The sequence below is a fragment of the Sphaeramia orbicularis genome, chromosome 24 (genome assembly GCF_902148855.1).
Source record: "Sphaeramia orbicularis chromosome 24, fSphaOr1.1, whole genome shotgun sequence".
Classification (NCBI taxonomy): Eukaryota; Metazoa; Chordata; class Actinopteri; order Kurtiformes; family Apogonidae; genus Sphaeramia; species Sphaeramia orbicularis.
This window is the reverse complement of record NC_043979.1, coordinates 45,274,916-45,292,408: the sequence shown is the minus strand read 5'-3', so window position 1 is coordinate 45,292,408 and position 17,493 is coordinate 45,274,916. Positions and strand designations below refer to the sequence as shown.

Here is a 17,493-nt window from a genome sequence, read left to right as displayed (position 1 = left end):
TCATCTTTTAGGAAGGCATCGCGCTTTCTTTACGGGGCTAGAAAGAGAAAGATCTGCTATTGTAGCAACTGTAAACAGCGAGGAAAGACCGACGGGCGTCTTCATTCCCTTTAGAAACAACTCAAGCCGACACCTTCGCCTTCGCCTACGTCCAGTGAAATGAACCGGCTTCCTCCGTTTTTCTCCGATAGCTGCTGGCGTTTCCCAAAAATCTGTCAGATGTATTGGACGTTGAAACAGTCAACCCTAAAAAGACACCATTTCTGCTTTTTAATACTAGATAATACTCTTCAGTGAGGCGGGTTTATTTACAGTTAAAGGGGCAATTTGTAATAAACTATGTGGACAAAAGTATGTGGACGCGTTGAAATCAGGTGTTTGTTTTCTAATAGGGGTCTGGGATACAAAACAATAATGACTAATGTCAGAATATAGTTTTATATTATGGGATAAATATTATTGAATTAGTTAGTTTGGGTTAATTTTGCTTCCAAAAGGCCTCAGAGACATTGATTTTATTTATTTTTAATTTTTTTTTTTTTTACTTTTATTGTATCTATGAAGCATCATTTAGTTTTATATTGGGATAAATATCATTACATTGCATTGGTTAATTGACTTTAATAAAATATATGGACAAAAGTATTGGGACATATTATGTCTACAGCTGTATGATGTCCTGTTCATTCCGATTTGAGAAAAAAACATGAATATTTCCTTAAAGTTTAATGCGTGATTTTTCTTCCTCAGTGATATGTGACAAAAGTAGATTTTACAATAGGAAACTGTGATTTGTAAAATAATAAACATACAGATAAAGACGTTTCTATGTCAAATCCTCATTAACAGGACATCTTACAGCTGTAGACATGATGTGTTCCAATACTTTTGTCCATATAGTTTAGAAACATCAATATTTCCTTTAAGTTTAATGGGAGATTTTTCTTCTTAAGTGAGATGTGTGGGTTTTTTTTTACCATTACTAACTTATTAATTAATTTATTTATTTTAGTGCATTTTTTAATATTTTATCATACATATGGGTTGTTTTTAGTTGGTGTTTTTAAAAAAAAAAATTCTGTGTTTTATTTCGTGCTGTGCATTTTGCAATTTCATTCTGTAACAGCATCTAGGTTGTTTTTAATTGAATGACAATAAATCTGAATCTGAGTGTGAAGAAAGTAGATGGTTAGTTGTGGTAGAAAATTATTATTTACAATGAGAGCACGAAAAATATTTTAGAAATTTAGAGGAAGAACATTTAAAATCATAGTCACGGATAAAAAAAAACAACCCAAAAAACTAAATCAACGCTCTGAGTTGTTTTGAAAACAAAGATAATTCAAACCAAACTAACCAATGCAATGATACTTATCCCAATATAAACCTATATTCTGACATTTGTCATTATTGTTTTGTATCCCAGACCCCTGGTACAAAAGAAACACCTGAATTCAATGTGTCCCATTACTTTTGTCCATATAGTGAAATTCCAAGATGAACTGACATTTTTGATAGAATGAGATAAAATAACAGTTTGACATGAATATGATGTATTTTTAACACTCATATGCAATGATGGGTTCTCTCTAAATATAAATTAGAGCTCACCAAAAACCAGGGATGCACCAACATATTATGTATACAATGTGTATCTGTTGTTGTGCGCGTTCAGTTTTGTTTCAGTAGTTTTAATGCACGACACTTTCAATACCCGACGTGTGCTCAGTGCTGCGACATAAGTGTGGACTAGAGCTGCAACCGATTAATCGACTCAAAGTGATCCAAAAAAATCATTCAACCACAATTCTCCTGAATCAAAGCTTTGTTTCCTTCATTTCTCTGCTGCTAAACATTGGTTCCACTGTTGTGTTTCACATGGACGCTTATTGTGACGCACGAAGAGGCTTCAATTCAGGAAAACTGCAATCGAACATTTCCCTTCAATCAATTCGAGTCGATTAATCGAATCGTGATTTTTTGCAATCACTTCAAGCACCTAATCGATTAATCGGTTGCAGCTCTGGTGCGGACACTAAACAACAGGTCATTTCAGTCAAGTTCATTCATATAATCTGTTAGCTTAGCCTGCTAGCAGGTAGCATGTTAGCCCTTAGCAACAAAACAACATGAAACCAGTGTAAAACCAACTCAAACACTGGTGCATCCCTAGAAAAAAAAAAAAAACACACCAAAAGACCTTTGAAGTGTCACGGTTACGGTTTCGGTGTTTTCCTGCTCCTTTGGTCTGAGCTAAACGAGCTACAACATAAACTAAACATCACATTTGTTTCAGTAGTTTGGCAACGAACACTCAAACAACAACAACTCTTGTGGTAAAATACTGCCTCCATCTGTTGATGCAACGTAATGACTGATTCTCAAAGTTACAAATTGCCCCTTTAACCAAAAAAAGTGCTAAAGTAATGGCACAACTAGAGAATCCACCTGATATAATTTAATAATAATTTAACATCCGTGAACACCTTCATTGACGTGCCTCACTGCAGAGTCTGGACGCAAAAAAGAGAAGATCAGTGAACCTCCGAGGGTGAGTTTCAGCGTCTTATTTAAACGACTCGCTTTGGAATTAATTCATTTTAATGGGGGTCGTGTTAAAGAATCAGCTATCAATAAATAACAAACCATGTGCTAACGTCATCAGTCTGTAGACAGTGGACTGGAGAAAGTCTGAGTAGGCCAAGAAAAGGTGTAGTCCAACAAAAAAAACAGGAAAAACTGAAAAAAAAAAGTCCCAGAAGAGAAGAGAAGGTTTTCAATATGTCGCTGACTGTTGTTGTTGCTATTATGGAGACATTCACTGAGAGAAAAGAGTTCCGATTGGATGTGGGGGGGAAGCGGGAGGAGGAAGTGACATCACACCCTGAGGAGGTCCTCGTCACTGTCGTCCTCGTCCCGTTTCCTATTGGCTGCCGTGCTGTTACCATGGTTCGGGCCCGAAGAGCGAGGTTTGCTGCTCTTCCTCTTTCGGTCGGAGTCGTCGAGGAGGCCGACCAGGTCCTCGTCGCTCTCCTCCTGAAAAACAGATAAAGAACGTCATGCTTCGTATTTGTGTTTGTTGTCACGGTGACACCAGGGACTGATGAGTCAAAACCAACACGACTGTTAACGGACACCAGAACGTAAGAGCGACTAGAAAAGGACTCGGAGAGCGCAGACCTCCAGATCCTCTACCAAGGCAGATCAGCCCCCCCCATCACCAATCACCACCAAAATTTAATCATTTGTTCCTTGTGCCAGTATCAACATTTCCTGAAAATTTCATCCAAATCCATCCATAACTTTCTGAGTTATCTTGCTAAAGGCGGCCGTACACTGTGCGATTATTTCGATCGTAGCACGCAGCTCCATCTCAAACTGTGCGAATCGATTGTGAAGTCAGGCTCATGATTCATGTTCTCACACTGTACGGCCCGATGCTCGTGTACGACCTGACTGCTCCCACTGTAGGACCGTACACCAGAGGACGCACCACATGTTCGAGTGTCGTATCCGGAAATACAACGCTAAAATACCAAGGAATCCGTAAAAGTGCATAGACGATTGTGTATTGGCGTGAGTCACAAAATGGTAGTGCTAAACAAAAACCAACGAGCTGCTTTGGCAAGATGTGCCATTATCTGTAACCATTTACATGTTATAAACCATCAAAATATGGACCATTACGAGTAAAGGCAAATTTTACATATTTCAAAAAAAATCGTCAAAAATCTAAATTTCTCAAAACTGTGAACAAACTTTGTAGACATTGTCTCAAGGCAGCAACACAAGAAAATTTAAGGAATTCGACCAGCAGTTTCGTCGTAGAAGATGTTTGAAGAAATCGCTAACAAACATGACAAAAACATACCCTTAACCCTTTCACGCACAGTGGTCACTCCAGTGGACAGTTCTTCTCCAGCTGTTCTCTTGTATATTCATGGGTTTTGTTGTTTTAGTTCCATATCAGCCAACACAGTGGACACTAATGCACCATCCCATACACTGACATTCAGATCATTACTGTAACTGTGCTGTTCTTGATAAACCTGATCTGCACTAACATGTTTGCGTGTAAATCAATTGTTATTGTTAGACAAAAAGGTTTTTTTTTGCATATTATCTCCATGAAGTGAGTAATTACTAGCATTAGAATATCTTAACCCTTTCATGCACAGTGGTCACTCCAGTGGACAGTTCCTCTACAGCTTTACTCTTGTATATTCATGAGTTTTGTTGTTTTAGTTCCATATCAACCAACACAGTGGACACTTATGTATCATCTCATAAACTGCAATTCATACCATTATTGTAACTTTGCTGTTCTTGATTGGTTCTTGAGTGGAAATCAATTGTTAATATTTATTTTTTGCATACTGTCTCCGTGAAGTGATTAATAACTAGTATTAGTATATATTAAAATATGAGAAAACAACAGATTAGCTGCATTAAACATGGTTTCATTTCACTGTTTTCATATCACTTTATGATATTGGGTTTTAAATACAGGGTGGGGAAGCAAAATTTACAATGAACATTTAGTTGTTTTTTCTCAGCAGGCACTACGTCAATTGTTTTGAAACCAAACATATATTGATGTCATAATCATACCTAACACTATTATCCATACCTTTTCAGAAACTTTTGCCCATATGAATAATCAGGAAAGCAAACGTCAAAGAGTGTATGATTTGCTGAATGCACTCGTCACACCAAAGGAGATTTCAGAAATAGTTGGAGTGTCCATAAAGACTGTTTATAATGGAAAGAAGAGAATGACTATGAGCAAAACTATTACCAGAAAGTCTGGAAGATACTATTAAAGAAGAATGGGAGAAGTTGTCACCTGAATATTTGAGGAACACTTGCGCAAGTTTCAGGAAGCGTGTGAAGGCAGTTATTGAGAAAGAAGGAGGACACATAGAATAAAAACATTTTCTATTATGGACATTTTCTTGTGGCAAATAAATTCTCATGACTTTCAATAAACTAATTGGTCATACACTGTCTTTGAATCCCTGCCGCAAAATATTGTACATTTTGCTTCCCCACCCTGTACATGTTTCTTTGCTTCAAGAATAAAATTCATGGTGTAGCTGAGTGGAAATTTTTGTAACTCCATGAAAAACAGGTTGATTTAAAAAAACAAATTCAATCACATTGTTTTTTTTCATGCCTAAAGAGGAATAAAAACACTCCGGAAAAAAAAAAATCTTGATTAAGGTTCTAATAATTCATGCATGAAAGGGTTAAAATGTGCAAAGACATCAGATTAGCGGCATTAAAAATGTTTTTATTTCATTATTTTCATATCACTTTCTGATATTTGGTTTTAAACACGTTTCTTTACTTCAAAAATTAAATGCATGGATATTTTTGTAACTCCATAGAAAAAAAAAAACTCAATCACATCGTTTTTTTCATGGCTAAGGAGGAATAAAAACACTCAAAAAATAAAAAAATCTTGATTAAGGTTCTAATAATTCATGCATGAAAGGGTTAAAATGTGAGAAGACATCAGATTAGCGGCATTAAAAATGTTTTTATTTCATTGTTTTCATATCACTTTCTGATATTTGGTTTTAAACACGTTTCTTTACTTCAAAAATTAAATGCATGGATATTTTTGTAACTCCATAGAAAAAAAAAAACTCGATCACATCGTTTTTTTCATGGCTAAGGAGGAATAAAAACACTCAAAAAATAAACCTTGACTCAGGTTCTCACAATTCATGCATGAAAGGGTTAAATGATAATTCTGGGGGGGCGGGGCTACGTGCTGAAGAATGCTGATTGGTGGAACATACTTGCAGCATTCCATACTTCCATTCACCCTCCATGTTTAATCCAGTGGTGGCTGCAAACTTGTCTATTCCATTTCTACAGGGTTCATTTTGTGTTTTGATCATTTGGAAAATAGAGCAAAAGTCCAGACGAACGTATTCATCTCGATCCAAGTACATTGTATTAATCTGTCAGTCCGTCTGAAAACACTCTGGGTAATAATTTAGTTCTGTATTAGGCTTTATATTAACCCTTCTTTAACCAGGTACAGAAATTCCAGGTAATAAAAGTCCCAGTGAATGTTGGTGGAAACGGGGCTATAAAAGGGGGCGGGGTCTCTCACCTGGAGGAAAGCGCTACGATGAACTGTGGAGGTTTTGGAGACCCCGGAGGTGGATTTCACCACCCGGACCCCGGGGACGCTCAGGACCTCATCCTCGCTGTCGTCGTCCTGCTCATCCAGCGAGAAGGAGCGCAGACCGTCCGTGTTCACCGGTTTGGTGGTGATGTGGCCGTTACCGTGGTTACTCCTGCCACGGTGGGAGGACGTGGACGTGAGGGGAGCTTCGAGGTCCTCCATCAGCCACTCCATCTCCTCTTCACCTCCTTCTTCATCCATGCTGACCTGAGGATTTATAGGATGGTGCAAATGTTAAATCAGGTTTTCTAATAAATACAGTTAATATGTTAAACCTAAACACCTGGGACATTATTTACATGAATTCAGATCAGTTTTTATATATTTTAGTTGTGTTTATGTTTTGTGTCTGTTTTTGTTCATGTCTTTTTTTTGGATTCCATGACTCGGGGAAACGCACAAGAATTCCAATGTGTCTATAATGTGACGTATCAGTGAAAATGGCAAATAAAGTCAGTTCTGTTCTATTCTGTTCATTCATGGACTGATTTCTTTTGTTTCCTTTCTTATTACTTATATAATGCAATGATGAATTCGTCTCAAAATGCATAGTTTTTAATCAAATGTAGAGAAAAAAGACCTCCAGAAAGATTGGAAAACCTGAAAATTTTAAGCAGTTTGGAAAAGTTAGATAGTTTCATATTTTATGGTTTATCTTTTAACTCTAAGCAGCATTCCCCCCAAAAATATTATACTTAGTACCAATGAAAACGCAACACTTGAATGTGTTTTATTGTTCCTGAGCTGCATCAATATTTTTAAGTTTCACCTGTAGAAGATAATCCCAGACAGTTTCTTAACAACCTGAGACGGGTTGAGCTATTGTCACGCTTGAATGAACTCGTCTGCATTCATAAGACAATGAACAATGAACTGCTCAACTTAAGGAACTGTGGTCAGTTCAGGAGTGCTCATGTTCTGTATATAAAGGCAAACTGAAAAGCATGAAAATCATTTGCAATAACTCAGCGATGCCCAGACTGACACCTGACCACAGATGCCATGCTCTGGGGCTCCTGGAGGCTGGAATCTCTGCTCGGCAGGTGGCGCGCCGTTTTGGATGCAATGTGTCCACCATAGTCAGGATGCAACAGAGGCATGAAGAAACTGGACAACTGCAGACAGACCTCGCCCTGGACGAGCACGTGTGACCACGCCACAGCAGGACCGCTACACTGAGCTGCAGAACCTCCGGGACCGCTGTGTGACTTTTGGTTTTGGGGGTCCTGGAGTTTCTTTCTTTATCCTTATTTTTTGTCAACAAATTTGGATGTGATTTTTTATTTTTACCGTATAGAAATGGCCTATGATTAATTCCAAAGAGCTTATGGGATAAAAATCCTCATCCATTTAAAAAAATATAAGAATCTTCAAGTGTTGCGTTTTCATTGGCACTGAGTATATTATAGTAATGTTTCAAATAAACAGAGAAATGAATGGAAATCCTGAAAAAATCTGCATTTATTTGATGAACCTACTTTGGAGTATTTATATGAGACCTGGTTTCCTCTCCTGCAGCATCCTGCCACCTTCTGCATCACCAACTCTCTGTCGAAAGAACAGACACACAGAGGTCACAGAAGGTCACAGAGGTCACAGAAGGTCACAGAGGATCACAGAGGTCACAGAGGATCACAGAGGTCACAGAGGATCACAGAAGGTCACAGAAGGTCACAGAGGATCACAGAGGTCACAGAGGATCACAGAGGTCACAGAAGGTCACAGAGGATCACAGAGGTCACAAAGGATCACAGAGGTCACAGAAGGTCACAGAAGGTCACAGAGGATCACAGAGGTCACAGAAGGTCACAGAGGATCACAGAGGTCACAGAAGGTCACAGAGGATCACAGAGGTCACAAAGGGTCACAGAGGTCACAGAAGGTCACAGAGGATCACAGAGGATCACAGAGGTCACAGAGATCACAGAAGGTCAGAGGATCACAGAAGGTCACAGAGGATCACAGAGGTCACAGAGGATCACAGAAGGTCACAGAAGGTCACAGAGGATCACAGAGGATCACAGAAGGTCACAGAGGTCACAGAGGATCACAGAAGGTCACAGAGGATCACAGAAGTCACAGAGGATCACAGAGGTCATAGAAGGTCACAGAGGATCACAGAAGGTCACAGAGGTCACAGAGGATCACAGAAGGTCACAGAGGATCACAGAGGTCACAGAGGTCATAGAAGGTCACAGAGGATCACAGAGGGTCACAGAGGATCACAGAGGGTCACAGAGGATCACAGAGGGTCACAGAGGATCACAGAGGATCACAGAGGGTCACAGAGGATCACAGAAGGTCACAGAGGATCACAGAGGGTCACAGAGGACCACAGAGGATCACAGAGGTCACAGAGGGTCACAGAGGATCACAGAGGGTCACAGAGGATCACAGAAGGTCACAGAGGATCACAGAGGGTCACAGAGGACCACAGAGGATCACAGAAGGTCACAGAAGGTCTTTCAACAATAATAAAATAAACAGTTCAGCTCTGTGAGCTCACCTCCTCTCTCGTTTGTAGAGCAGAAATCCCAGCAGACAAACAGAAAGGCCGACCAACAGGATGGTGAGTACGACTCCGACGGCCTGACTCCGCCTCGACGGCGCCGGAGCCTCGGTGCTGTCGCCCTCGTACGACTGAGTATCCACGGTACTGAAGGACGCAAAAGGAAATGAACTATGAGGTACATTTAAGTTGGTAGAACATCTGTGGTTTAAAACAAACTCAAAGGATATTTGTTGCATTGACGTGTCAGAGGTTAAAAAGTTCAGTTAGTATGAGTCAGTATTCTGTGGAGTTTTATTACTGAATATTAGTATTATTACATTGTTTATCTTTATGCATTCACATTTTCTTGGACTTTATTCTGTTGCTGCCTTGACCTGTGACTTTCCCCAGTGTGGGATCAATAGTCTAATCTAATCTAATCTAATCTAATCTAATCTAATCAAAACCACGTCAGTCTACTCCAATTGAATCGAATCTAATCTAATTCACTTCCGTCTACTCTAATGTAATTTAATCCAATCCACTTCAGTCTACTCCAGTCTAATCTAATGTAATCTAATACAATCTAATCTGATCTACTTTAATCTGCTCCAATCTAATCTAATCTATTCCAGTCTAATCTAATCTAATCCACTTCAATCTTCTCCAATCTAGTCTAATCTAATCTGATCTAATATAATACACTTCAGTGTACTCCAATCTAATCTAATCTAATCTAATCCACTTTAATCTGCTCCAACCTAATCTAATCTACTTCAGTCTACTCCAATCTAACTAATCTAATATAATCTAATCCACTTTAATCTGCTCCAACCTAACCTAATCTAATCTAATCCACTCCAGTCTAATCTAATCTAATCTGATCTAATCTAATCCACTTCAGTCTACTCCAATTTAATCTAATCTGATCCACTTCAATCTACTCTAATCTAATCTACTTCAGTCTACTCCAATCTACTCCAATCCAATCCAATCTAATCTAATCTAATCTAATCTAATCTAATCTAATCTAATCTAATCTAATCTAATCTAATCCACTTTAATCTGCTCCAACCTAATCTAATCTACTTCAGTCTACTCCAATCTAATCTAATCTCAGGATGGGCTGTGTTTACTCACGTCAGGCCACACACTGCGTCCGTGTGCCACACAAACAGATACTGACATTCGTCCGTCTCCAACATGAATTCTGGGATACCGATGCCCGCTAACGGGTTACAGTGGAACATGATGGTGGAGGACACCATTTTGGTTTTCTCCCTCCCACACTGCGACTCGGACGGAACCATCACGTCCACATTTCCTCCTGTTGGACGGAGCAGAAGACGGTCAACGACAGCCTTTACTCTGGTCATATTCATACAGTATTAACCACCGGACCCTCACCTTCACCTATACTGAAGGGATTATTCCATTAAAATTCACCCTGAATTAAAACTAGCATTAACACTTTTAATTATTCACAACAAAAATAAACTGTTTTTTGAGCGATATGCATAACCATCCCATATGGTTAAAACATGTACACGATAAATCCGATAAATCTGGATGTGGACATTTTTTATTTTTAATGAACTTGTTTTGATTAAATTTAGGTCATTTTTATTTATTTATTTATTTTATTTATTGGGTTATTTAATTGGAACCATGCGTATTTATGAACACTGCATTGCATTCTAATTTAGTAAAGGCCTATTCTGTTCATTCTTCTGGCTTGAAATAGTATTTAAAACGTTATTATGTGAAGTTATTTAATGATGAGAATGGGGGTGGGATTAAATAATACGTTTTTCTTCTTCCCACTCCTTTTCGAGTGTAAATGAATGATTTTGGAAATTTTGAACTTCCACGTATTATAGAGTCATCCAGAAAAGCATAATACAGTCATTGTTTGTTTGTTTTTCTATACCCAAACCCATGAACATTCCCACCCTATTGCACCATAAAAAAGATAACTGACAATAATAAATATATAAATAAATAAATAAGGAACACACATATTAGTCACAGACCTGTATTAATAAGACTACTGTGGAATAAATGTGGGATCTACTTCTTTTATGTCATTTATTCTATTATATTGGTTTATTTAACAAGGAACCATGCATATTTATGAACGGAATGTACTTTGTTTCTGATTTTCACAAACATTTTTTAGGTTTAGGTTAGTTTATTTCAGACACAGACATAATACAAAACTTGAAACAAAAATAAAATAAAAATAATAATAAATAATACACAAATAAAAAAATCAAACAATAGAAAAATAATAATAATGATAATACACAAAAAAATCAAAAAGAAGAAGACGACAATTTTGGTTCTATAAAGTAAATACTGTCAAATGAGTTTATTCTAATTCGGTATAGGCCTTTTTAGTTCATTGTTCTGGCTTGAAATAGTATTTAAAATGTTATTATGTGAAGTTATTTAATGATGAGAATGGGGTTGGGATTAAATAATAAGTTTTTCTGCTTCCCACTCCTTTTTGAGCGTAAATGAATGATTTTGGAAATTTTGAACTTGCGCGTATTCTGTAAATGCTCGAAATAAACAAATAAATAAATGAAATAAATGAAAATGAACATTGTTGTACCTAAAATACACCCGTGTAAATACGACAGAATTAGTCAAAATAACTACTTTTCATGTGCAGTCCCTTAGCAGGTGACAGAAACAAGACATAAAACAGCCAACATTAACACATCACTCTTTTGCTATAAATTAAAAATTCTAAAATACACATAACGATGACATAGGCATCATCAAAACAAACAAACAAAGGATAAGTTCAGGTCATTTTTGGTTATCCTTACCTTTGATGTAGTATTTGGCTTTGCTGGAGGAGCCGATCTTGCGATTGTATTGAGCGTTTTGTTTGACCTGGCAGATGTTGGCGCCCAGACAGTCGTCCAGGGAGCTGTTGGTGATGCCAGACAACTGGATGTGGTAGATGTAGCGGTCACCGTTAGGGCGGATGTCTCCAGAGGCTTCGTGATGGCTGAGAAGAGATTCAGAAAACTTGATTTATCCCATACGGGCAATTCTTCTGCAGCTTACCACAGACATCAGCCCACATCCAAAGTGCAATGTGACAAACATAAATAAATCAGTGAGCAAATACAAGATCATTGAAAGCTACTATGAATAAATACATTTCGGCTAAAATTTCCTTAGGGGGTCAAATGAGTGGCCATGTTTGTCAAAAAAAAAAAAAAAAAAGTTGTAAGAAATGCATAGAACTGTGTGGAAATAATGCTAATCCATTTGTGCACAGACTACTGATATTTGACAGTGGAAGCTCTATTTTCAGAAATACTGGATTTGGAATACATGGAAGACATTAACAGTCAAGGATGTCAAAATAATTTCAGCTCAGGACAAACACACAAATATGATCTCCAGTGGGTCGGATTAGTTAAATATTATCATAATAACCTATAAATAATGATAAATACAAACCTTTCTCTTTGCTTTAGTGTAAAAAAAGGAAAGTTACATGGCAATATTTACATTTACAAGCAAACCTTTCACAAAAAATGTCAACCTGATCAAATATGAACAACCTGAAATGTCTTAAGGGATGTAAGTGCAATTTTAACATTATTTTGTTGACGTTTCTCAAGTTTTTGTTCATTTTTGTAGAAATTTTGTTTCTTGTTATTCTTTATTTTGTTCATATTTGTTGTTTTTTTTGTTCATGTTTCTCAAATTTCTTGAAATTACGAAACGTTGTGTGTATTTGTAGATCCACTGTGATCTGTAAATTGTAATACACGATGTGAAAATGATAAACTGAGGCAGAATATTGTTAAAATTGCACTTATTTTTCTTCCGAAATGTCAGGTTGTACATAGTTGTTGAGGTTATTCACATTTTTTATGAAAGGTAAAGTTCTCCAAATGTAATTTCATTTTCTTGTACACATAGAGAAAGAAAAAAATTTGCAGTTGTCATTATTTATAGATGTGATAGATATGATTCATAGTATTTTACTGGTCTGACCCACTTTAGATCATATTGGCCTGTGTGTAGAACCTGAACTAAAATGACTTCAACATCCTAGATTGTTAATATCTTCAGTGTAATTTTTTTTTTTTCACAAATTCATCCTATGGGTCGGATTGGACCCTTTGACGGTCCGGTTTTGGCCCGTGGGCCGTATGTTTGACCCTCCTCGTATAGCTGGTTCTTCATCAGTATGGGGGTGTGCAGAGGTGGACACCTGGGGCTGGTGTTACCTGTAGTAAATTGCTCCGAGGCTGAGGACGACCCCAGTGTCTGGAACCTGGATGGTCCCGTTCACCATGTCCACGGCTCGCTGCTTCACCGCACACGCCGAGCGAGTCTCCCAGCCAATCACAAACGCACACAACGCCTTATCCATGCTGCAATCACACACAAAATATTTCACAAACACACATATTTAGTGTACCTTTTGGATGAGTTTTAGTAACATTTCATAAAAACAAAAATGTGTGTCCTTATAGTATTTTAAGTGTTCTCATCAGGCGTGCTGTTATATCTACATTATTGTCGTTTCTGGTTTAATGTAAACTAGCTAAACTGGCCCATTAATAGGGCTGTAAGAAAATATCGGTTTTGCAATATATCGCGATATTTCATTTCACAATACTGTATCGATATTAAAAAGTACAGGGTGGGGAAGCAAAATTTACAATGAACATTTAGTTGTTTTTTCTCAGCAGGCACTACGTCAATTGTTTTGAAACCAAACATATACTGATGTCATAATCATACCTAACACTATTATCCATACCTTTTCAGAAACTTTTGCCCATATGAGTAATCAGGAAAGCAAACGTCAAAGAGTGTGTGATTTGCTGAATGCACTCGTCACACCAAAGGAGATTTCAAAAATAGTTGGAGTGTCCATAAAGACTGTTTATAATGGAAAGAAGAGAATGACTATGAGCAAAACTATTACCAGAAAGTCTGGAAGTGGAGGAAGCAACAAAAAATGTACCAAAGCTTTTATGAAAGCTCTCAAATCCAAAATCCTAAAGGATCCAACCAAATCCATGAGAAAAATGGCAACTGAACTTGAGGTAGACAACAAGAGCGTTAGAAATGCAGTAAAATATGATTTGAAGTTAAAATCTTACACAAGAACACCAAAACACTTGTTGACAACAGCAACAAATCCAACTTTAGCAATTTTTGGGAATCATGTTTATGTCCGCCTTCTAGCCCAGATCTAAACCCTCTGGATTCTGCTGTTTGGGGTGTTTTAGAACATGCACCAATAGAACATCACACAGCAATGTCCACTTTCTTAACTCTTTCGGTGCCAGACAGTTAAGGGGCTAATAAGCCTTAAAAGTGCCACAGAATTTGGCCGTTTTTCAGTATTTCGGGTCATTTTTATAATCGAAGTCTGAATCGTCATCAGAACTCATTTTCTAGCAGATGGGACTGTTTTGACAGATCGCTGTGTTTATGATATTACTACAAAATGGCCATCTAATTTGCATATGATTTCATTCATAAATTCATTCATAAAATTTCCCAAGCAGAAAACGAAACGCGAGCTCTTCCTTGGTCAAAAACCGCTCGGTAACATCCGACCGATTGCTACTTAGATTCAAAACGCACCGGACGCAGCCGATTCATTATTGATCGTAATTTGCAAGAAGATTTGAAAGAACGTCATCGAAATGTGAGAAAGAAATGGGGGTGGATGGTTTGTTTGTACACAAATATGGCGTGTTCTCCAAAGCCGATCTGATCGGCCCGTGGCACTTTACAGGTTGTATTCGTAAAGCCGATTTAATCGGCCTAAGGCACTGAAAGAGTTAAAGATACTATTAAAGAAGAATGGGAGAAGCTGTCAACCCAATATTTGAGGAACACTTGCGCAAGTTTCAGGAAGCGTGTGAAGGCAGTTATTGAGAAAGAAGGAGGACACAGAATAAAAACATTTTCTATTATGTACATTTTCTTGTGGCAAATAAATTCTCATGACTTGCAATAAACTAATTGGTCATACACTGTCTTTCAATCCCTGGCTCAAAATATTGTAAATTTTGCTTCCCCACCCTGTACTGTATCGATATTTTAGGTATTTATTCAAATGCAGATATTGTGGAGGTTCATTTTTTGTTTTTTGTCTTTTTTGTTTATATTTCATTTATTACTATTTAACACTCTTTTATTAAATAATGTTCGTTCCTTTGTTGGGATTGCACAAAACTAATGTTCTGATGTTAGATATGAACTCATAGAATATGAACATTTGAACAGGATCTTAAACTGTAATGTCTGTAAAACAGAATTTACGTTTGAACACAGGAAAATGTTGTGATATAGCATTAGATCCTGTTTTGATCAAATATAAATGTGTTTAGTATTTGTGTAGATTTCTGATGGAATTCAATTCTTCAAGGAAATAATCATTAAAAAAAAGAAAGAAACAAAAAATGATGATATATCGTGATATACTGTATCGTGATCCTAGTATTGTGATTTGTATCGTATTGCCAGATTTTTGTCAATACACACCCCTACCCATTAACAAATCATCATTTTTATTATTATTATTATTATTACGTATTTGCTGTAACTGTGACTTTATTCAATGTAATAAATAAGAGACTGTCAATATATATGATAGTTATTTAAAGCAAATGAAAGAAGACGTTTGACAAAATTGTGGTCATCACTGAGCTCAATAAGAAACAGTGACATTGCACTTTACTAACTTATTTAGCTATTTATTCCATTTCTTTGCTCTATTTATTATTATTGTGACTTCAAATTTTTAAAATATTTTAATTGTATGTTCTTATTCTGGTTTTTATCCCGGATTGTTTTTATCTTTTCTGGTTTTTATTTTGTTTTATTGCATCTTGTTTTTATTTATTTGATCTTACCTATTTTCTTTACTTCTCCATGCTGCTATACCGATGAATGGTGGAACACTGAGCACTTTTTGTCCTGTCTGTAAGCGTGATCAAGTGCCTGTCTTGCATGTTTAATGTAAGTGTTGTTGTAATGCCAAGTCAATCACCTAGACTGCAAAACAAATCTACCTACGGGTATAAATAAAGTAACCTTGATCAAATATTTGGTCTCATTTAACAGAAAATACATCAGTTTTAACATCAATTTATAGAAATCAAAAAGAGATAAGTGGGAAAAAAAAATCATTTTGACCCTTTTGATCCTAAGGATGTGGTTTAATGACTGTGAATAACGTCAGCACTTCTAAAACGTGAAGAGCAGACGTCAAATCCTACCCAGAGAAAGTTTAACTGTAAATGCCAACTCCTGGTTTTTCCATTAACGGAGAATCACTCATCCAAAACCAGAACACATGAACCTTCTCATAAATGACTCGGTGGACGAAAGCCTCACGTGCAGTAGCTCTTTAAAGGTTAGGTACATGTTGAAGACAGGTTTTAATATTAATTTTGCACAAAGCTGCAGATGATTTCAACATATAAGTTACATTATTTTAAAGGAAGTCATGAGTTAAGGTGTTTATTTTTATTTATTCTTTTTTTTTTTTTGTTGTTGTTGTTCAAAGTTTTTTTTATTACATATCAAGTCATCCAGAAAAGCATAATATAATCGTTTTGGGTTTTTTTATACCCAAACCCATGAATATTCCCACCCTTTTGCTCCATAAAAAAAGATAATTGACAATAATAAATAAATAAATAAATAAGGAACACACATATTAGTCACAGACTTGTATTAATAAGACTACTGTAGAATAAGTGAGGGCTCTACCTCTTTTATGTTATTTATGTTTATTTATTCTATTTTATTGGTTTATTTAATAGGGACTATGCATATTTATGAACGGAATGTACTTTGTTTCTATTTTTCACACACATTTTGGTTCTATAATGTAAATACTGTCGATGGAATTTATTCTAATTTGGTATAGGCCTGTTTAGTTCGTTGTTCTGGCTTGAAATAGTATTTAAAACATTATTATGTGAAGTTATTGGATGATAAGAATGAGGGTGGGATTAAATAATAAATTTTTCTTCTACCCACTCCTTTTAGAGTTTAAATGAATGACTTTGGAAATTTTGCATGTATTTTGCAAATGCCCAAAATAAATAAATAAATGAAATGAATGAAAATGAATATTGTATTAAAAACACACCATGTAAATATACCAGAATTAGTAAAAATAACTACTATAACTATAAAAAAGCCAACATTGATACATCACTCGTTTGCTATAAATTAAATATTTTAAAAATACACATAATGATGACATAGACATCATGAAAACAAACAAACAAAAAACAAATAGACGTAGGATGATCACAGTGGCATTAGCCCAGTGTTTTTCAACCTTGGGGTCGGGACCCCATGTGGGGTCGCCTGGAATTCAAATGGGGTTGCCTGAAATTTATAGTAACTGATAAAAATAAAAATAAAAATCTTACTAATAAAAAATATATAGTGAGTTGAGAGAGACACACTGCAAAAATCTAAATCTTACCAAGTGTATTTTTCTCATTCTAGTCCAAATATCTCATCACACTTAAAACTAGAAGCACTCGGAGAGCGCAGACCTCCGCCAAGGCTGATCAGTGGCCCCCCCCTGTGGGCCCCCCCCACGCCAAGGAGGTTATGTTTTTGCCAGGGTTTGTTTGTTTGTTTGTCTGTCTGTCTGTTCGTTAGTGTGCAACATAACTCAAAAAGTTATGGACAGATTTTGATGAAATTTTCAGGGTTTGTTGGAAATGGGCCCCCCCACCCCGATCACCACCAAAATTTAATCATTTCTTCCTTA

General features: G+C 36.7%; 1 protein-coding gene across 1 annotated transcript in view; it reads right to left on the bottom strand.

Moving 5' to 3' along the window:
- Positions 1 to 1,946: 1,946 nt before the first annotated feature.
- Positions 1,947 to 17,493, bottom strand: part of igf2r (insulin-like growth factor 2 receptor) — a 131,786-nt gene continuing 116,239 nt past the window's right edge. Inside the window, exons 44-50 of the mRNA XM_030128409.1 lie at positions 12,956 to 13,102; positions 11,531 to 11,715; positions 9,834 to 10,020; positions 8,709 to 8,858; positions 7,681 to 7,750; positions 6,128 to 6,409; positions 1,947 to 3,036 (exon numbers count right to left, since the gene is read on the bottom strand). Coding sequence (XP_029984269.1) covers positions 2,878 to 3,036; positions 6,128 to 6,409; positions 7,681 to 7,750; positions 8,709 to 8,858; positions 9,834 to 10,020; positions 11,531 to 11,715; positions 12,956 to 13,102 — 1,180 coding nt within the window. The 3' untranslated portion in view covers positions 1,947 to 2,877. The remainder of the gene's footprint in view (positions 3,037 to 6,127; positions 6,410 to 7,680; positions 7,751 to 8,708; positions 8,859 to 9,833; positions 10,021 to 11,530; positions 11,716 to 12,955; positions 13,103 to 17,493) is intronic.